This window comes from Pollicipes pollicipes, unplaced genomic scaffold, assembly GCF_011947565.3.
Source record: "Pollicipes pollicipes isolate AB1234 unplaced genomic scaffold, Ppol_2.1 Scaffold_6052;HRSCAF=7182_pilon_pilon_pilon, whole genome shotgun sequence".
Taxonomy (NCBI): domain Eukaryota; kingdom Metazoa; phylum Arthropoda; class Thecostraca; order Pollicipedomorpha; family Pollicipedidae; genus Pollicipes; species Pollicipes pollicipes.
This window is the reverse complement of record NW_023596805.1, coordinates 3,740,620-3,763,708: the sequence shown is the minus strand read 5'-3', so window position 1 is coordinate 3,763,708 and position 23,089 is coordinate 3,740,620. Positions and strand designations below refer to the sequence as shown.

At 48.2% G+C, this 23,089-nt stretch overlaps 1 protein-coding gene and 1 pseudogene across 1 annotated transcript in view; both read right to left on the bottom strand.

Moving 5' to 3' along the window:
• Positions 1-3,040, bottom strand: part of LOC119104702 (RYamide receptor-like) — a 3,136-nt gene extending 96 nt beyond the window's left edge. Inside the window, exons 1-2 of the mRNA XM_037228419.1 lie at positions 2,267-3,040; positions 1,306-1,488 (exon numbers count right to left, since the gene is read on the bottom strand). Coding sequence (XP_037084314.1) covers positions 1,306-1,488; positions 2,267-3,040 — 957 coding nt within the window. The remainder of the gene's footprint in view (positions 1-1,305; positions 1,489-2,266) is intronic.
• A 17,672-nt stretch (positions 3,041-20,712) lies between these two features.
• LOC119104701 (RYamide receptor-like) overlaps positions 20,713-23,089 on the bottom strand; it is a 5,679-nt pseudogene continuing 3,302 nt past the window's right edge.

Below are 23,089 nucleotides of genomic sequence, written 5' to 3'. Positions count from 1 at the left end.
GTGTTGACTTTCACTTCTTCAAGGCATTAATAACATCGCCGGACAACAAGTTCGCAATGCCAGTGAAAAGTAATCCAGGGTGAAGGTCGTGAAGAATGAACTTGGAAGGCTGTGGTACCTCTCACCGCCCCACGACATTCATTGAAGGTAAATCGCGCGTACTTTGACTTGACTAGTTTTGCTCCGTATGCATGATTGTGAAACCTTTCTTTGGGATGGGAAGTTGTGCTCAATTTTTTCTGAGAGAGAAGAGAGAGAGAGAGAGAAGAGAGAGAGAGAGAGAGAGAGAGAGGAGAGAGAGAGAGACGAGAGAGAGGAGAGAGAGAGAGAGAGGAGGAGAGAGAGAGAGAGAGAGGAGAGAGAGAGAGAGAGAGAGGAGAGAGAAGAGAGGAGAGAGAGAGAGAGAGAGAGAGAGAGAGGAGAGAGAGAGAGAGAGAGAGAGGAGAGAGAGAGAGAGAGAGAGAGGAGAGAGAGAGAGAGAGATGAGGAGAGAGAGAGAGAGAGAGAGAGAGAGAGGGAGAGAGAGAGATATGTATACATACGTATATATATGCATTTTATATATATATATATATATATATATATATATATATATATATATATATATATATATATATATATATATATATATATATATATATATATATATATGCAAATATACTATCCTTGTACAAATATTTAAAGATAGATAGATAGAGAGATGCATGCTAACAAAACGTAATATATCTTATACGCCCTCCTTAATGTAATTTATCACCTCCATCACCGTTTCTACCGTTTATTTGTATTTACTTCTCACAACGCAAGGCGCATTTTACTCCAACGCATCGGATTGATAAATTATTCGGGGGAAGTACCAGTCATGCTCCGCGAAGCGGCCCGGCGTGCGGGATCATCGAACGATCAATACATTGACTCATTAGTCAATACATTGACACTGGCATGGCTTTAATACACGCTGAGACGACCATCGACCACCATGGTTCTCCATGCCACTGGCCGCGGGCTCACCAAGCGTGCGTGCTCATCTTCCGTTTGGCGAGCCCTCTAAGCTTGCGTGCTCACCTTTCCGCTTAGCGAGCCCTCCAGGCGTGCGTGCTCACCTTCCGCTTGGCGAGCCCCCCAAGCGTGCGTGCTCACCTTCCGCTTGGCGAGCCCTTCAAACGTGCGTGCTCACCTTCCGCTTGGCGAGCCCTCCAAGCGTGCGTGCTCATCTTCCGTTTGGCGAGCCCTCCAAGTGTGCGTGCTCACTAAGCGTACGTGCTCATCTTCCACTTGGCGAGCCCTCCAAGCGTGCGTGCTCACCTTCCGCTTGGCGCGCGCCAGCCTGATCTCCCTGACATCCTGACTCCTGATGAAGGGCGAGCTACGACCCCACACTTCCAGCGCGATCCTGCCGTACGTCACGGCCAGCACGGTCACCGGCAGGAAGTACTGCAGCAACATCACCACCACCGTGTAGTAGCGCCGCCCGTTCCCCTCCCACACCTGCCGGCACAGCGCCGGGGGTCAGGAGGTCAGGAAATGTAGTCCCGTCCTCTGCCACACCAGTCGGTGTGACTACGGGGGTCGGAAGGTCAGGGTCTGTTGTCTCGTCGCCTCCGACACCTGTCGGCACAGCACCGGGGTCAGGAGGTCAGGATCTGTAGTCCCGTCCCCTTCCCACACCTGTCGGCACAGCGCCAGGGCTTATGCGGTCAAGGTCTGTTGTCTCGTCGCTTCCAACACCTGTTGGCAGAGCACCTGTGCTCACCCGTGGTCAGGAGGTCAGGGTCATTGCCTCACGGGGAAGCATCGCCTGGAATCGATCAAACGTAGCTGTACTGTTCGCATAGCTCCGCACGACAACCATATTCACAGCTTACAGGGCTGCTGGTTGTAGCATCTGTGAGCAGTGAGCCTTACGGACAGCATGCTACAATGAGTTGGATGCCCGTTACGCTGCATGAATGAGCCATAAGACGTTATGTTCACACATCACGCTGTATGTTCCAGGTCAGGATAAAAAATAGCCGTTGGTGGTCGTCTGTTGTTGGTGTCATTTTACTCCCACCAGGTTGAAAGAGGGAGGCAAGGAAGCGAAAGGTACGATGTCGTGGATAACTCGTAAAGGCGGGCGCACTTTCCCTGCCATTACTATCAGACTCCCCTGCTGAGGGCCTTTCTGTGCCCCCCTGATCCGCCTCTCCCCCAGCGCCACCACCACTCACCGCCCTCATCTGAGGCCCGCGCCCACCCCTAGCCGCCACGTGCGCCACGTACCCACCTCCTGGCAGACGCAGTGCTCGTGCATGGCGAAGTGGCGCTCCGCCTCTGGCACGTCCGCGCGGGACGTGACGGCGATAGGCACGCAGGTGGAGAGGGCCAACATCCACACGGCCAGCAGCACGATGCGCGTCCTGCGCCGCGAGCCGCGCGACACCAGCGGGTGCACGATGGCCGTGTAGCGGTCTGCAGAGATGGCCACGAGCGTGTACGCCGACACGAAGACAGAGACCGCCTGCGCGAAGGACACGCCGCGACAGAGCGCGTCCCCGAAGGGCCAGAAGCCGAACACGACCAGGTGGAGGAACGTGAAGGGCATGCAGAGGCAGGCAATGAGCAGGTCGCCGGCCGCCATGTTGGCGATAAGGATGTTGGTGACGGTGCGCATGCGCGTCGCGGAAAAGACGACGTAGCAGACGAGGGTGTTGCCGGTGAGGCCGGCGACGAAGAGGATCGAGTAGCCGACCCAGGCGACGGTCAGGAACGGCAGGTCTGGCGGCGTTTCGAAGCAGTGCCACGTGCGGTACTCCAGCGGCGTGATGTCGTCGTGCAGGCAGACGCAGTCGTGAAGCAAAGCTGAGTCCCACAGCGGTGTGACCTCGTGTGACCTCTGATACGCCAGACATGTTGATGCGTTGACCTCTGGCAGCAGTTCGCTGACACTGAGCTGCGACCTGTTGACCTCCAGCAGCGAACTGTTGACCCCGAGCAGCGACGCGTTGATCCCGAGCAGTGACGCGTGGACCCCGAGCAGCGACGCGTTGCTGGAGGTCATCAGTGTCGCGGGGTCACTGGCCATTCCTGCTTCGAAAGTCAGGTGACTCAACTAGCTGCGCTCATAGCAGCATCGCAGGTGACGTATCCGGAGTTTTTCACTCAGTCCCACCCCAACAGCAGCGTCGACCTCAAGGCGGTGTGACGATCACGTGGTCACGCGCCGAGCTGGCGACGGAGCAGCTGCGGCCTGCTTGCTCAGGTCAGGGCCGCGCGTGATGGGGCCCAGCAGGACGTGTCGCCGCGTCGTCGATCGGCCAAAGGGCACCGGATCAACGCCTTTTCCTGCCGGACACAACCGAGCACCAGGCATAAAACACCATTTTTTTTTATAGCCGCTATTGCTGATAAGGCACATGACATTGAAATGTTCTCCACGCCAGGTGTTATTTGCACGCATGTGGAGACCAACGTGTAACTCGTGCTCCTTCCGTCCAAAACTGCACTCCATTCATTGCGTGCAACATGGCCCCCATTAAGCTATCCCGGCTGGACGGCCGAAATTTGGCGACTTTTTCTCATCAGCAATTTGGTGGCTTTTTCTCGCAAACAATGTGGCATAGCCTGCACAGTTTTCGCATTCCAATTCGCCTTTAAGTATCTACAGACGTTATCTGTGGGTTCATATCAGGTTAAGTCGTAGCCATCTCGGAGGCATGCATTCTTAGATGACCTTTCAATATTGAAGGTCGACATTTTGAACGCAAGAAGATTTGTACGGTCCACACCTACCTAATGATTAGCCATGCCCTTTGCACACTCGATGATATTATGTTGATGTCAATATGTAGAACGTGTAGGGCTATCATAGACGTTATTGGCTTCTACGCTGCAATCTGTGAATCCTTGCCCGTAGTACCGTTTACCTGGCACCAACCATTTATCCGGTGCTAGATACCAAAGTATGGCAACATGCGATGAAGGAGGTGACAAGGATTGATGTGAAGGAAAATATTACGGAGGAAATAGATCAGATTTCCGCTAATCTGTAACCGATTTCATTGATCGCCGAGCGGTTATGCCATCGCAGCACATCCCTAGTGAAACAGAGGCGAATTAAGGTGGCACGTACATGCGTAAATATGGGGTGGGGCGAGATTAGTATGAAGTGTATGTCTTTCCCTGCTGTACCAAACCAAAATTTTCTCCCATCGGTCTTTTATATCCTACAACTGAAACTTAACTGGGGCACTTCTGCAAGCGGTCTGGGAATAAACTGAGAGAGACAAAGCCTCGGTTGGGATCATGGGAGTCCAGCTGTCGCAAGATGAGGCGGGATGAAGTGACGCTATGCCGCCTGAGAATAGGACACACATATACGCAACTCACCGACACCTGTTATGTGGGAGGATCAACCGCGATGTCCTCGCTGCGGGGATCGTGAACCAAATCAAAACAAACCACGCCGATGTCAATTATGGGCACTGAATTAGCGGTGGCACCGCTAATTCAGTGCCCATAATTGTAAAGCCTGTAAATGTAGAGCCTGTGTTTCTTCATCTTGTATTTGCGGTGCAGCGCGGGCCACGAGACTCCTTCAGCGACGGCTGCCCCGATCCTTCATCTGCGCGCCCCGAGCCGTCTCAGCCTCAACGCTCGGTCACGTGATCTACCGCCGCCGGCCATTGGCGGGCGCCTGCTGACCCAAGGTCCGACCGCGGCCAACCGCGGCAGGCCCTGCGCGCCAGATGCTCCCGCAGCCTCACAGAAATGGGATTTGCGGTTATCTGGGTGCCTTTTGCAGAAATGTACATCAGAAATGCGCCACTACTGCAACAGAAGCGCCCAGCACTGGCTTAGTCAGAGTTGTCAACTGTCGAGGCGCTCGTGCGAAAATTATGAAAGAACGCGACAGTTGAAGTCATTGTAATCAGCACACGTCGAACACAAATCGCGAATACCCACCGTCGCCTGGCCAGTGATCAATGGCAATGATGTTACCGCCTTCAATGGGATATAAATTCATTGGATAACTGAAATAAATTTGCGCTACAAATTTATTTAAGTTACGGGACCTATTCATCTACCTGATGTGCTTTTACATATGCAGTAGGCATCTAAAACGGGCGTGCAATGTTGCTAGGCTGACACTGTAATTGTAAAAAAAAGCCAACGCCCTTTGAATAAGCAAGGCACACGTTGGTCGCGGTGCTAAACTCACTGACATGGTGGTTATATAACGGATGGTACCCTATTACCGATCACGTTTTCGATCGAAAATCCATAATAATACTGCTTAGGCGATTGAAGGAGGTGGGGAGCCCGTCTGGTGGAAGATATATGAGATAAAAGCTCGAATTTTAATCTGAGTGATTTCGAACAGCTGCTTGCTGGTAAGATATTTCGCCGGGGTAGTCAGAGACCAGATGCTGTAGGTGAGACGCACCAATTCGGAGATGCAACGCTTTAGTATAGCTCTATAACTGTAAGTTACATTTTTTAAGATTTTGCGTCGACCGCTTATCCAAAAATTGCTTGCTTGCATATATGATTCGGACTGGCAAGTATAGATTTAGCTTTTAAGTATGACTTTGACTTACGAGGATGATTACTACCTTCCAGAAAAACCTTGGGAGTTTATTTGTAGCGTCGAAATGTAAAAATATCGTAAATGAAAAGCAAAACCAGTGAGAATAAAAAAGCTCCCGTTTACTAAAATGGGTGTCCCACCTTTCGGGCGTGATACAAAAACATACTCCAATGAAACCTCAGGACTAGTTATGTACGCTGATAACACTGGGTATTGCGACTGCATCACCCATAAATTTAAGTGAGGCGCTTTTAACGTTATGCTACAGCACTACACTTCTTTCTTTATTAGCAGCCTCATAATGTGGCTTTTGCCCGCCGCAGTTAAATACGGCATAATCCGCTGAGAACCGTTATCGGCTGTCACGGACCAAAGATGCAACTTTTGAGCTGTTTTGGCCGCACGTTGCGGGTCTTTGTATCTTAAATTGACATTCCTACTGGTATGAATGACACCAGTTCAACTGAACGTTTGTGATTGGCACAGCGGGCGGCAAAGGTCATTTACAGAAAACGTATTGGTTTGCGTCGCGTGACTAACGCTTCACTATAGGCCGTGTCATGCGTTTCCCGAGACCAAGTGCGGGTCGAAAAAAGTCGCTGCGCTAAACACCAGAGCAAAAATCAAATCCATAGTATCATATGTCTGAATTCGCGCGATAATTGACTAATATGTGTATATATTTTTCCTTAAATAAAGTGTTCCAGGCCTTCGTAGCATTTATTGTACCAGCGTTTGGATCAGTCGGCGTATTGTAGGCATTACGGAACACATACGCTGTGAAAGGCAAGGGGAAAAAAAACACTACTTTCATAGTGATGAGCATAGAGTCCAATAAGATATCTCAGAACGGAGTGACGTCTTCAAAAGGAACTATGAGCTATTCAGAAGGATTTAAAGAAAACTGGGATCACCAATCAAATTGAACCTGCATGATCTAGCAATAAGTTAAGAACACAAAACGGGTAGCACACTCTCCTTAAGCTCTTTACCGTAATGAATGTCCCACATGTGTGTTTGAAATGTTGGCCTCAATGAAGCCAGCTCAGATAACAATCATCTGCTTGAAACCTCGCCCGCCGGAATCGATACAATGCATGCCGAGGTGTTACGGCAAGGTGAGGTGTGGAAAGAATGAGCTAGCCCCCCAGCGCCGCAACCCCCTCCCCACCCCAAACCCTGTATTTAGACCCCCTCAATTTGCAAAAATTTGCAAAATTTAGACCCCCTCCTGCGTTCTTCACCGCATTTTTTTCAGAAAAAGGAAGCATTATTTCAAACAGGACCTTTTCAACAACAGCAAACGCAAAACATTAATAAGTGCACCGCCTCTGCGCTTTGTACTTCGCCCGGCACTGCCACAGACCTGTGGCCTAAGGTGCAGGCAAAGTTTCGATGTCACTTTAATGCATCGCTATGTCATTGGGCCCACGCTGATGTTAGAATTCGCAGATGTGCTGGCGTGAGAACGGTAAACCAGACAACTTTTGAACTAGGAGAAGATCGATTGAGCCATGGGGAAAACCTTTCAGTGGACATTTTTCATCGCCCTCGTTTGCCTAACCTGTCATATTTCATAATTCTATAGAAATACACGTCTCGTATATCAAAAGTTACTACGGAAAAGCAATCTTCAGCAGCCTCATTCTCTCTTAATAAACTTGTCCATCCAACGAAAGTCACTTATAGTGAGGCATGGTTCGTCATGGGAACATGTAAAGTAGGGACATAAAATCCTCGAGCTAGTGGAAACCAGCCCCATATGCTGCAGCTGTGTTCACATTAGCACAGGTATCTTGCTGTAAGACAGGGGGGCACGATGCTTATACAAGCAGAGCTGGCCATCTGCTGCAAGTTCTTGCGTGTTGGATGGCTGAAGGTTGCGTCATGTGGGATTTGCAGCGAAATTCACCACACCTTGCGCAGCATTGACGAATGCGACACTAAGCTTGGCTGGGTGAGAATAGTGAGAGTTTTGCAGTCTAGTCTGATGAAAACCGTAAGCGTTTGGATGACATAATAATGATCTCAGCCGTTGCCAGACGTGAGCCATGGTCTGTCCGGCCTGGCTTGTAACGTACACGTACCCTTTGCCTACCTTTACTTAGGTACCTACACGTACCTAAGTAACGTGACGGCACGTGACGTGACGTCATACGGGACGTTACGGATTCAGGAACTTCTGTCCGCATTAGGGGATCTATATCTGCAAGTAAAAGCAATCGGATCGTACGCTTGGGCCCTGGGAGCTCACCGAGTCCCATGTTGGTTGGTGAGATTGACCCACACTTTATTGTCGAAGCACGGTTCCAATGCCAAGCCTCTAGTCGAACCACCTGCGCTGCCGAATATCAGTTATTGCCGGATGCATGGCTACTCCACAATTCGATACCGCCCGAGATAGCGGCGCATGCATCGGCCCGACAATGTCAGCCTTTGCCTTCAATCATCGCAATTTTATGGCGGCAATTCCGCGGGCATTAAGATACGGCCGATGTCTGGCAAACCCCCAAACTCTCCGATCCCTGGCAATATCACTCACAGATTAAACTCGACCCCGTTCGCCGTTCCACGATAAGCGCCTGATGGCGGTCAGCAGACACGAGGCGATTACTGATCACCATCCCGTTGCCACGCCCGCTCGGAGCGCAGCAGAGCTTAGCATTGTCACACTTGCGCCATTTATGTGTTCCAGCCGACTCCGACGAAGAAAATATTGCTTTATTCCGCAGTGGTTCGTTGCCCCGTCGTCTGTCTCACCCTGTGAGCCATTATATATATATATATATATATATATATATATATATATATATATATATATATATATATATATATATATATGGCGCTGATCTCGGCCATGGTGGCGTTCGTGGGCCGATAGCCGCAATCGATGTTCACGTATCAGAATCAAGTCACGATGACCTGTTTAATGCTTACATTTGTCATAAACAAACTTCAATGTCGTTTATCATTACGCCTATTACATGGCTAGCGACATGGCAATGTCGTTTAACATTACGCTAATTACATGGCTTTCGCATGCAATTAGCACTGAATTGGAGTGATCTCGTCATCGTTTGACTATGATTAAGTGTAACGACATTCATTTGGGCCTTCATTATCATGACTGGTCACACATAAATCAATGGCGTTGAAAGAAAGCGAAACCAACCTCCCTCAGTGATAAATGTGCTTCGCCTTGACGAGCCCGAGGTGCTCGTCCGCGAGTTGTTGGCGGTGTCCGAGACTCGCGAGCAAGATACGAAGCAGGACGGCAATCTCCAAGTGACGAGCCCGAGGTGCTCGTCCGCGAGTTATTGGTGGTGTCCGAAACTCGCGAGCGAAATAAGAAGCAGGAAGGCAACCTCCATGCGATGAGACCGCGAACCCAGATGGGAGAGCAACGCTTCCATCGCCGGGTGTTGTACAAAGCGCTGTCTCCGGTGCTGAAGCAGGCCCGCCTTCGGACGGGGTTTTAAGCGCCACGCGCAACAGATACTGTGATGACCTAGATCATCCGATGAATGTATGCATGCAAGCGTGCCGCTAAGCGCCGGGTTTATTCATGCCCTTCATGTGTGTGCATGTTCTAGCACTCACCTGTGTTCTTGTGTTTTGTGTTTATGTTTTCACGGCGGGCCGAAATGGCCGGGTGTGTGATGTGCATCGCCATCAATGTACGGCTTATGTTTAAAATGGTTCAGCCATGGCGAGGTGCTCGACGTGCTCAGAACACGCTGAGCATCACTTGCATTTGGCCAGCCGAGAATGCTTCAAAAAAGGAAGTGGCGATCGCAAAAGGTGGGAGAGGTGAGTGATGGAAGAGGTGGAAAAGGTGGAAGAGGTAGATGAAAGAGGAACATGCAAAATAGGTTGGTAAGCCCTTTGTTGAAAATTTTACGGTCTCCGTAGGACCCCCAGGCGAGGTGATTTTTATAAAACTCATTACACACGCACGAGAGTCGCACTTGTAATATGGGATACAAACACATATTTTGGCGAGAGGACTAAGGGGTCATAGGGCTAGTTGAAGAAAAGTGCAAAAAATGCTCACAGTCGCGATACATGCCACTAGACGAAGGCAAAGTTACAGGGAAAGGAGTGAGTGTTTGCTGTATTTAGAGTGTAGTTTTTGCTTGGTTCTTCAATTTTTTATCCATTTTCATCGATTGGTCTGCTGACCATATGCTGACCGCATACTCGTCAGAATCCCTTCGGACTTCCCCGCACTCTCAGCAGATCGAGGCATGCTCGAGCGCAGGGTAATCGGCAGGTCGAGGCATGCTCGAGCGTATATTACATATCATTATAAACAGTTCGTGATTCTGGGACCATGCTTTTGGTAAGGAACTGCTGCGCGTATGAGGAATCAAACGCAAGAATATTAAGCACACTTCCGCTGTATTTCTGGGTATCATCAATATTGTTGGGCTATTCTTATAGCCATGTGCATCAACACTGGTTGTGCGCACACATTGTCTGATAGGGTGCACCAAAGGCACTGCGAAATTGGGAAGCAAGCTGGTGTACTAATTCCAGCCGCTTTGTTCGTGCACATTACCGACGTACATTGAAACCGTTTCATTAACACGCGCGCGGTGTCAGAATTAAAAAGGAAAATGGTTTACCATAGGCAGCTCGAGATCCGTTTGTTAGTGAGGGTGAGGCGTTTCCGTTGAGTGAGGCCAAATACAAGGTCATGCAGTATACTGCCGTCGTATTTGGAATAAAATAAAGACAGACAGTCCAGGTATGCAGCCGTATCTGCTCAACGCACTGAATGTTCACCATAAATATTTGGGAGGAGCGCACTCAAGCACGCAAAGATGTGCGCACCCCGTAGCCGTTTCACGCGAAAAGGTGACACTAATGGTGCCTTCTCCATTCTTATTTTTATCTGTATCCAGCCCTATTCAACATATCAAATAGCAAAATTGGTTTGCGAGGCGTATATCTGACGTTCATATCATTCAAAATAAACCAAAACGAGCTGTTTTACAAAATAAATCTTTTTGCCCATCATGGAACAACCAAGATTTTCATTCCGGTTTTCAGCAGCACATCCCACGCATATATACATACATGGAAAGACCCTAAACATGGGTCTTATGGGTCTTTCCATGTATACATACATACATGGAAAACACCCATACATTACAAGCCGACGCGCGTTGATGCAATACACATCACTTACGGGCACGGGCACAGAGGCCATTTGAAGTTTTTACAATTCGTGATTTTTCGTCACCCCATCTGTTTCTAATTTTGGAAGATGTAAAACAAGATCTCATTGACACAAAATGAATGTCGAATGTCCCATGAAAATTGGACCAACCGTCTTCGTGATCTCTGGTGGCAGGAAAACTATGCGCAATGCAGCTTGGCACAAATCTAGTAGCGCACGGAGAATGCTGTTAAGAGCGTGTACCGTGAAGTATGATTTCATGGACGTCGGCCACATGTGATGGGCAGAGCACCAAACCTCGCAATATTCACCGAAAGCTTCTCGCATACATGTATCATCTGGCAGGGAACCGTCATCGCTACAGCAGACTGATGAGGGGCCGGTCCTGGGATGTGTCCTTTCCGTAACGACCGTCATCGCTACAGCAGACTGATGAGGGGCCGGTCCTGGGATGCGTCCTTTCCGTAACACTTTATGCAAGCGGCGTGATGTTCCAATTCCTTTCAAAAATAAATTTCATGAGAAACAAAGTCACATTGAGCGGCAAGCTAGGTGGAAGGTCACCTGATGAGTACCACATGCGCTGCGGAATATTTATTCATGACCAGCGGATGCTCTACATCAACCTATGCCATTCTAAGTTGCACTTACGTCACTGAAAGGGGACGTTTTTTAAGATGTTTTCAAGAAACAAACGAACAACGCTTGTTATCCACGGCCTTGGCTGTCCCAGCTAACACCATTCTTCCCTCCCTTGGCCGGGGCAGGATACAAAGAACAAATAAAAACGATCGTTGAAGTTTGTCAGCGCTCGATCTTAGCGCCTCGAGCAAAAATTTATCAGATTCGCTTTACGCTTATCGATGGCACGGTCTACCTCTTAGCATGACAGGTCTGTCTGCCCCCGCCCCCCCCCCCCCTCCCCCCACCACCACCCGGATTAACCGATGATGCACCTTCGACGCGTAACACACAGTACAAACACTGTGGGAGGCAAACCAAACAAAAACACGGCGTATCTACCCGACCTCAGCGGGACACCGTAGTCGGCACGAACGTAACGGCGAGCCAGTTAAGCGGCCCAATAAAGGACGCTCTCTCAGACAGCCACGATACGCATTACACAGAGCTCTCACCTGAGATCTCACGTGGGTATCCCACCGGTGCAGGAACCGCAATACATCAAGGTAACCGCGGGACTGGCCGACCCTCAAGACGATACGGTAGCCTGTAACGCCCCGTAACCGCTGCAAGATGAACTATCTTATGTACATACGAACACGCGCCTGGGCGCCGGCTTCGGGGGCTGAGCAGCCAGGCTCCGGTGTTGGCGAGACCGGCGCCTGCCGCCGACTGCCGCTGTCGCCTGGGGCGCCGAGGTGACCTGCAGCGTGCCCTGAGGCTACGCGCATGTGTCGACGCCCCCATCGCCCCAAAGCGACACGGGCGCTGTCGTGCACTGCGTGTGTGTGTGTGGGAGGGGGGGGGGGCTGTATAAGCTTGGTGCATGTTGGACGCGTGAGAACTGGACGGGAGACTTGGAAAAGTGGAGAAGTGGGAAAAGTAGAAAAGTGGAAAAGTGGGAAAAGTGGGAAAGGTGCAAAATTTGTAAAAATGGAGAAGTAAAAGCTGCAAGCAGCATGTGACGCAGTGGAAGTTGTATGTAGCTGTGCATGGCAGATGAGATGAATAAGAGATAAGTGCGGTGACTATATGCGGCACACGGGCTTGGTAAAAAGTTAACGCGTTAACCACTACACTCGGTTAACGCGTTAACGCGTTAATCAGGTATAAAGTGAAGTGTCGTATGGTGACGTTAACCACGGCACTACACTACACTTGGTAAAAAGTTAACGCGTTAACCACTGCGCGTCTGTGAAACCAGAGGTACGGGGTTCGATTCCTTGCGGTGCCCGCCCTTCCTGCCAGGGTGAGAGGAGGGCGACACTATATAGCCTCAGCAGCTGAGTGCGTCGTAAAGCCCCAATGACTCACAGGGCTTGGTAAAGGTGCCTGCATGCAAGTTGTACGCAGCACGCACCTCAAGGCAATTGTGACGCTGATTTTTTTTTGCCTCGCCCTCCAAAAACTTAACTGTGACGATCAAAACTATGTGAAAGACATATATTCCAAATAAAGGTATTCAGAAGCTGCCAGACACCGTTGAATTGCGCGCGCCTGTACCATTTCGGGGTCAACGCGTCGAGCGGGGCGCGGGTCAATGCCAACAGCCATGGCTCCGCCCTTGACACCAGGACCCGAGAAGCAACGGCGGCCGCATCCGACCCGTTTGCTCGCATGGACGGGCGCGTTAGCCTACTACACGCCTCCACCAAATCACGGAGTGCACCGCGTTACGGCTGTCGCACCGGCAGCTGGTGCCGAAGTCGTATTGTCACAGCGCTGGAGGCGAGCTTGTGCTGCATGTATCACCAGCTTGTGGCGCGCTCTTAAGTTGTCCTGAGCTGCATCTGCTGCCACTGACTGCTGCATCAGCAGCGTCAGTGCTGCGTCAGCGGTGTCAGTGATGCGTCAACAGTGACCGTTGTAAACGAGGAATTTGTCGCATCCGTCAACTGGCCCGTCTTAACCATCAGATGCTCGGTTTTCAGCCTAGTGTCTCCCGCAAATTCGAAGGGCTGTTAGACCTGCAGTCCCTGCAGTAGGCTCGAGGCGTATCAAGATGATGATAATGATGGTGGTGGTAGTGGTGGTGATGATGATGATGATGATGCTGAAGAGAATCGCATCCAAGCCGAATAATTTGAATAACGTCTTCTTGACAGGCAAACCCAAAGGAGCCCTTAACTTTTGAAAACAAAATTTTACTGACATAACAAACACGCAGACAGAAGGGCGCGCCATAGTGTATCTTTCACAATCTCAGGCGAGTCTCAAGTAAGTCACACAAGCATGGCACGGACGGGTCGTGAAGAGCTTTTGCATTCACACACCACCGTAAACAGTGTATATACGAAGATGCGTGCAGCGGGCGTGTACAGTATGCCACGTAACTCGGCGCTGAGCTCTGGACGCCAGCCCCGCCGACGAGAAACCGTAAACAGACGTAAACCGCACAGCACGCGACGAAAGGCAGCTGCGTGTCCCGCGGCGCCCGAGCCAGACCCGTCACGTGACTCTTATGCACACGACACGTTACGCATGCATGAGAGGCACGTGACGAGATGGCGAATCGGCGGAGGGGGAGGGGCGGTGCGAGCTGCCAATCACCTGCGAGCTGCCAAACTGCCAATCACCTCTGAAAAACGCGAATCTTATGACACAGAAAACGAAATGGAAACAGGGTGCGATCGTTGACCATGCTGCATCCGTTTGCTAAGATATTTATTACGGAAATTACACACCATTCTAAAGTTTTCACAAAAAGCCGGCTTCGCATAGCCTTGAAATCGAAAATAATCCCCTGTTGCAGCCCAAAGCAATTTATGATATATTTCTGCTTGGGTTTTAAATTTCGAATATTGTAGATGCAAATCAAAGCGGCCAAAATCCGAGGAGAAATCAGGCTGGGGGTAGGTCAAGCCAGCCATAACGGCTTAGCTCCCTCCCGCAACCAATTTTTGGAAGTGGTGGGCTGTGACGCTGGCTTCAAGGCCGTGCAGTTTCGCTGCCAGCATAGCGCGGAGCCCTAAAAGCCCTTGTGCGTCTGGCAGGTGTCAAAAAGGATGACTAAGTCGAGCTGAGCAAATACAGTCACGAAACACATTACAGCTCTTCGTGGAATGGATTTGCGGAATGCGGTCGAGTAACTGTACTCTACACTGTATGTAATATGTATATATATATATAGATTATATATATATTATATATATAGATATGTATTACATACATGCATGCATGTTAATTGTTACCTTACAAGTCGAGACTCATATCATCATAGTTCTTCAACCAGCGACGCAGGAATATATTCTGCACTTTACATTATATATATATATATATATATATATATATATATATATATATAGATATATGTATATATATATATATATATATATATATATACATGCATGCATGTTAATTGTTACCTTACAAAGTCGAGACTCATATCATCATAGTTCTTCAACCAGCGACGCGGGAATATATTCTGCACTTTACATTATATATATATATATATATATATATATATATATATATATAGATATAGATATAGATATAGATATAGATATAGATATAGATATAGATACATATATATATATATATATATATATATATATATATATATATATTTATGTATTTATATACGTATGTCTGTATGTATGTATGTATGCATCAATAATAACTGATACCCTAGAAAGTCATGACTCATATCATCATAGTTCTTTAACTAGCGACGCTCTTCGCGGCTAACAGCGACCGCGTCGCTAGCAAAAAACACATACGAACAGTGAACGCCAAGATGGTTCGACGCATACACACCACACAAATTGTATATACTGTACAAGCACATGCAGCAACCCATGACCCATTCCCCAACCTACACATATGTATATTTTATTTCATCACAATTTCCAACGGATACGATGAAAGCATGTTGTTTAGCGCAGTTTTCGAGATGTACAAAAACTCTAAGATACTCAAATCAAGGTAGGAATATGTCCTGTCTGAAATGGATGTTCTCGTATGAGAAGGGAGTCATGTTTTGCAATAAATTAATTGCAAAGTCTCAGCCCTCTCCCATGTGAGAGCATTCAGTTACTTGTGACACCCCAGTTTTGGCTTCAAAATCTAGCATCTTAGACTGGAAATTTCCGCGCTTGGTGGCATAGTCTTACAGTCGTTATGCATCTTTGTTAAACGTCAAGCGACGTGTCTGTCATGGTAATCAAAGAGTTAATGCAGAACTACCCATGGACTGTGCGCTGGATCAGATGAGATCAGATGAGATTAAAATGATGCGAACAAGGGTCAAAGAGTTAATGCAGAACTACCCATGGACTGTGTGTTAGGTCAGATGAGATCAGATGAGATTAAAATGATGCGAGCAATGGTCAAATAGCTAATGCAGAAGTACCCATGGACTGTGCGCTGAATCAGATCAGTGGTCAACCGTCAGTGGTCAGATGCCGTTCACAACCATAACAACCGAGCACAGTATGCTGCTGTGTTTACATCACGCCACCATCTGACTACGGTTCGATCAAATCAGACAAAGCCTTGATAGTTCAGGTATTTATTTGTGTTAACACTCCACGGACGACCATTGAATGGACGAACTCGGATGATATGATCATTTGAACCACCTAAGGTGCCAAAACGTGACGCAGCCACAGGCACCTAATTTACGGGACATGCAATACATTATGTCAACTCAATGAATGATTTGCCTCCCTAGTTTGTGTCGCTCGAGTCAAATAAGGCCCAACAAGGTCGAGTTTTGTTGATTTCATGATATCATTACCAGTGTCCTCAAAAAAATGCTGGTAATTATTAGATGCCTGCGTCGCAAATAGGACGGTGGTAGGGTAGCAGATATATCTAACGCTACAAGCCTAATTTTTACATATATACTTGAGTCGGTGTTGCAACTCATGACTTGGACCAGGGTGACCAAAATCGTTGTCCGAAGTGTCATCACGAAATTCTTCAAACCAAAAGGCTGGTCAAGGTCATGTTAGATCGGAGACAATTACTGACGTACCTGAAATCATCATAACAAATCCGCTATCGTGTTCGTGGTCAAGAAAATCAAACTGAAGGTCAAAGCTCCCAATTAGGCAATTTCCCGTCAAAAGACTATCTGGTTTTGACATAACGGTGATTATCATAAGTGGCTCAAGACCAGTGATATCGTTTTCAAACAGAAATGAAATCGCCTAGAGTCTAAAACAGCATATAAAAGCCGAATGACTTTGTCTACAGTATTGTCACATGAGCTTAAAAACTGACCTAAGAATATCTTCACTCGCAAGCATGGCCTTCTTTTGGCTCACTATAGATCAGTGAACTTAAAGGATGCTTTCTTGATTTTTTTGACACCACGAGAAGAGCTGTTTATTCATCTACAGGACTAAGAAGTTTGCCGTCACTACTCAGCACCACTCGGAAGTTAGTTTAGAAAACCTTACGGGTCTCAAATTATATTCTAGTCAAGAGTCATCTGCATATTGGGTTCGTTACTAGAACAATGCGTATCTGTTTCCGAGCTTCACTCGTATGCGGCTATTGCCTTTAATATGTGTAATGCTTTGCAGCTTCACATAACCCAAAAATGACCAGACACACACACACACACACACACACACATATATATATATATATATATATATATATATATATATATATATATACTTATATACACAAATGTGTATGTGTGTGTATATCTTTGTTTAAAATTACAAGGAAGCAAAAGTTTGCCAATGTCGGCCAGCAATCCGGCGAATGTCCTGGGTCAAAGGTTAACGCTGAGTCAAATGTGACAACATGGCGGATCAAAAGGTTGCACCTCTAGTTCAGAACCTTTTTGAAGTTCATTCTTCGTCAAAACTTTGTGTAATGGAGAGTGCTAAGACCGCAGTCCGTCTGCCTCCCGGAACCCACGCCGCCCGCGGATGTGCTAGATGTGGCTATATATGGCATGGCGGATATGGCTGGATCCGGCCAGCTGTATCCGCTTATGGTCCTGGGTAATTTTAAGAGTTCACGCACTGAATGGCTACTTTTGGTGGTTTATGCTTGTACGGGAAGGACCTAAGTGCCGTTCAGTTGAACGGTTTGACTCGCATTGAGAAAGTTGAAAACCTGAAAATTCGACTCACACACTGAATTGCCTTTAAACAACTTGCCTTTGTAATGCATGCAGTTTGTGGCTGCAAACGTGCTGTCTTCGTCTGTCTGCACCTTTTCCGCTTTGCCTTTCGTGACCCTTAATGCCTAAGTTGCCACGAGGACAGAATAGTTCTTGCAATTTGGAAAGTGATTTTAGTTACGTTCCTCTCTACGTCAAAATTAGTGAATGGTTCTACCTCAAGGTGGCCTTGTCAAGGAAAGGTGGCGATCCAATGCCACAGATTTGACTGAGCAGTTAGATAACACAGAATCCTAAAGAGCTGATCGTGGATCTTCATGCACGCCACAGTTTCGATGTAATGGCGAAGAGACATGTCAGTAAGCGTGGCACGTAGCACCTGTCAGAAAAATGAATAATATGACAAAAATTCCGTAATATATAATTCTGTTGGAAGAATGAATAATATTACAAAAATTCCGTAATACGTGGCTTAAGCAGAGTGCCACGTATAAGCAACGATTGGGATTATGCAATACACCGGCAGTGTTGCGCAATGATACGTGTGTCACAGGTAGGGCTGGTTTCTACAGCGCATCAAAATTGTTGTAATTTGCCGCTGTTCTAATTCTGCCCTTTGCTCCTGTCGTGGACACTGCTGTTCGTGCTCACAGTGACCAAGACCTACCTACCTGCTGAACTTTGCATGCTTACCATGCTGACCATGCTTACCGTGCTTACCATGCTTACCATGCTTTTCCGGTCTGCTCCAGCTTTAACCGGTCATTTTGATGGAATGGTCAAGACTAGTCTGGTAAAATTACGATGCTCTCAGACAGCATAATTTTCTTTGTAATCTTTCAAATAATGCCCTTTCTTGTACTCTACTACTAAATTGCCTACTAAATTCCTGGTACTATTAGCTGGTTAAGCGGACAGGATCAAAAGACACACAAAGTCAGCACCTTTGCAGCGCTCTGTAAAATTTGCTGTTTTTAAATTGCCGTTGGACCAGCGTCTTCACGAGTACCATGCACTCGACATGACAACGTAGCGCAGCACTTGCTGGCCTCATGGCACCGTGGCACGACACGTGCTCGACATGGCACCGTGGCACGACACGTGCTCGACATGGCACCGTGGCATGACACATGCTCAACATGGCACCGTGGCACGGCACATGCTCAACATGGCATCGTGGCACGGCACATGCTCGACATGGCACCGTGGCACGACACATGCTCAACATGGCATCGTGGCACGGCACACGCTCGACATGGCACCGTGGCACGGCACATGCTCGACATGGCACCGTCTCCAGCTCACCGAAACTCGCGGCACGCCACAGCCGGACCGGATGCTCCAACTTCCCATAAGCTGAGTCGCTGCTGGCCCGTGGTCCACACCGCCGCACCCAAACCGAGCTCACCTGGCCTCCTCGCTCGGCAACGCCTGGACGTGACTCCACGCGGTCCAACAGGACGCGGCCGCCTCCTCCGCGCGCACCGGTGCCTCGCTGTTTGCCCGGGCTGTTCTGCGTTTCGCGCGACTGCGCCAGCCAGTGCGAGTCCGTGCACTAATCACACGTGCTCTCAGCTGGCCCGTCACTATCTTATCGAAACGAGACGCCACACGGGGCGCGGGTACGTTTGAAGTATGTGGCGGCGCTAGGCACGCGCCACTGCAGCTAAAACACGCCCTTGTAGAACCGCGTTTGTTAGACGAGGGATATTCGTGACTTCCTTGCGCTCGAGCGCGCGTGCCAAGGATCTGGATGTGAAAGTAGTGCGTTAGAAAAAGCTGCTTGCGGAATTGCTGGAAGTGGGCTCGTCTGGTCTGTAGGGCGCTGTTTGCCAAGTCAAAAACTATGCCGCGTCCCGCACTACGCCGTAGCTCTGGCAATTTTCGTAGCGTGCTGCGACAATGCACGGACAGCTCATCTGTTTACGGAAAAAATGCACCACACAGATGTTTTCAAAGCCGTTTTTCTTACTGTACCAAGCTTAAGTGCATTGATGTCGTTTTGGTTGCTTTTGCAAGGTCAGGGCGCCCGAGCTTAGGTTAGCTAGTTCTAGCTTTGATCTTTGTGACTAGATTTAATCGTTTGAATGACGTGCGTTCAGAACCTAACTGGCACATATCTGACAGCTTGAAGAGGGCTTCAAACGCTTGTTATCGTTTATTGCTTTGGTTTGTTTATTTTTTGTATTGGCGAACGGGTCAATCCATCAAAAGTTTTCACCAGTTTAGCCTGGCGTGACACCACAGAGGTAATGTCAGTAGATTTCTTCTAATACCCATCTGATAAAGCTTTCCCAGATACTTTCAGCTCTGATTTCCAAAGGTTCGCAGCATGCTTAGTCTTTGATATAACAGACTGGGTCTATAAAGCGCTAATTTGATCACTGCGACCTTATTTGATCTGTCAATGGTTATGTCCAATACTGTTCTCTCACACCTGATGCAGTTTGACAATGGTTTCCAATGCCGTTTTCGTTGTGGGTCCAGATTACTTATTTTTCCTTTTTCATTACTTTCGAGATCGTAAGCTTCCTGTTTGTAAGGCAAAGGTAAAAAAAAACTCTGGCAGGAAGATGGTTAAAGCTCGATGTTGATGATAGCTTACCCTGGGTCTGTTACCGCTGCACATAAAAAGAATGAAGTACAAGATGCTGATTAGGCTGTTCCTTCAGCACAAATAAAAAGTTGAGCTCATCGACAGCCACCTAACTTTGGCTGCAACGAAAGCAAATTAGTAAATCAGGCTGGGCTTCTCTAACTTTGGTCGTAACGAAAGCAGATTAGTAAATCAACTTGGCAGGAACAACGCAGTCGTAAATTGTGTTCAGTCTGATTTGTGATTGTCGATATTGCAAACATCGTAGTGTGAGTTATTTTGCTTCAGACGATCTACTGGCTTCAGGAGACGTGTAAGTTAAGAGCATGCGCAGTTTTGGGTAAGACGGGCTTAGATAGATCGACACATCGATTGCATTTAAGATCATCCATGATATGGCTTTTCCGGTATCCACGTCACATACCTTGGACACGAAAAAACACATGGAAATTACGCACGGTGATAAAAAAAACGCGTAACGCATTCATTGCGACGCCAGGCAAGCGACTAAGCTGTCCTTGAAGTCCAAGGTGCAGTGGAAGAGAGGTAAACGTCTGGCGGCGGCGAGCTCCACATGCGACTCTCTCGAGAAACAACTAATCCGCGGGCTCGGTGCGCAGGACCTGCAACAGAACGTCAGCTGTGGCCCGAGTGACACGAAAGGACTGAAGCACGGCCGACCACCGTTCACGCAACGCTTCGGGTGCACGGGTGTTGGGTTCGCGCAACGCCTCGGGTGCACGGGTGTTGGGTTCGTGCAACGCTTCGGGTGCACGGGTGTTGGGTTCGCGCAACGCCTCGGGTGCACGGGTGTTGGGTTCGCGCAACGCCTCGGGTGCGCGGGTGTTGGACAGGGTGGCAAGGATCGTCATCATGTCTCGTTCGGTGATCGTATCAGATATTGTGGGCCAGCCCAACACTGGCAGCGTGGGCGAACCACGATTGTAGATATTTAGACTGAGGGCGATACGGACGCCGAAGCGCGGTGCTTTTTGAACCCGCTGTTTCTATACAGCTGAGCATCCTCCCTCGCCCTCCACGCACAAACGCAAAGTCAAACTGTATAGAATGTGGGGAAGCATCAGCGCCTCCACCATCATACTCTTGGTCTCCGTCAGTACACGATGTAACAAACACGATACGAACAAGGGTAACCTGCATACCGTAGCAACGACGCATGATGATGGATATGTGATTTGTTCTGCTCGGGGTAGATCCAGAGTTTGATTCAGTCGTAGTCATATTTAACCGTTAATTGAGGGTCGTTGTTAAGCCGGCGATATCTAATCAGAATCATATCTCCTTTGGAAGGGTGTATTCTTAGTCCATTCTGACCAAACCATTCCAGTACTACTGCCAAATTTTTCGCAACACTAGTTTTGAGGTCCGAAATGTTGGTCGGGAGATCGGTGTCAGGAAACTGGGCGTCATTGGCGTTCATTACGTTCGTTATGTGTGAAATATGCTGTGCGAAGTCATTTGTGAACAGCAAAATTAAGACAGTGCCCAGTTATGGAGTCTTGAATGACGCCGTGCATGGCTAACAAACGTCGAGAGAAATGAGTGACTTTCCTCTGCATCTCGCTCAAACTGACTTACCCACTTCTATGGGCCATTTTAGATTAATTCAATCAACCCCATATAATCGCTTTACAGCCGAGGGACGGAAATGTGCCCAGTCTGGCGCAGCTTGTGTTGTGTTATGATTAGGGTTAAATGACCCGCTACTTCAATTTTTAGGCACATTTCGCGCTGCCGTTTCTGGGATGTTTTGGTAGGATACACACGCACACACGCACCATCACGCTCGGAGCAACTAAATTATGACCTGGATTACAGCGGTGTTCTCAGGGAGCCAATTCAAGTTCATTCCTTCATTATGGTGTTCTGTGAAGGTTACGTCTAACAGATACTGCTGACCGCTGTATGAAACAGCGTGTATAATGACACAAACAGAAATTCTTTCGGTCATGCGAGGCATAAGGCCTACGAGGATTCATTACTTTATGCTGGACTCATTACTTATTATGCTGACGAGCGATTTCTGCGGTTGCAACTGGCGGGGTCGTGCATTCGTGAACTGCAACTCGTTTAAATTTGTATCGACCACCGATATTCATCGAATTCCTCACATCAGGACAGTCATGTTTCTGCTGCACGCTGCCGTGAAATATTGAGCATTTCATTAGCTGGGTGATGTTGCTGGCATGTATGCAGCAGAAAATAATTAACTGAGGTAAAGGAGTATCATTCAGCAAAAGCTTCGCGAAAACACCGCTTGTAGACAGACACACACCGACAGCACAGGTGCATCGTGCCAAGTATTAATCAATGTGAAATTTTCTCTTGCTTTATCTTACCTCTTTGACATATGGGCACTCATTCCAACTGTGATATTATTGCATCCTGTCAGTCTTTCCGTCAAACCATATAACTTTTCGGATGCAATGCATCTCAACCGCCAGCGGACTCTCAATCCAGGTCCCTTGTGACAACGACCCCGTAAAAGGTCAGGTTGAAAACAGGGTGAAGCACATTTTTAGATGAGCACGCCACCGTCATGATTTGGAATAGTGTTGAAATGTTCTGGGCCTTACAATGACACGCGATATGGCCTCAGACCAGCTCCTTCTGTGTAGTCTCCGGCAGAAGACTTCTGCAGAGCATCGTCCAAAAGCGCAACTTTAAACCAAGTGCATAAGTTTATTGTCACGGGAAGTAACGAAAACTTACTCGAGTGACAAATCAGGGAAAGATACAAAGCGGACTCGCGACAACGCGCAAGAGACCACGAAGGTTCTACTGTGCAGATCCAACAAGTCTTCGCAGCGTTTGGGTGAAGACCTCATCTGCAGGAAGAACGCGGCCCAGCGGTTGGCAAGAACTGACGGAAAGATATTCTCATACAGGTTCCCCGTCCACCAGGTGCTGACCGAGACTGATAAACAGGCCAGCACGCGTCACACCGGTATT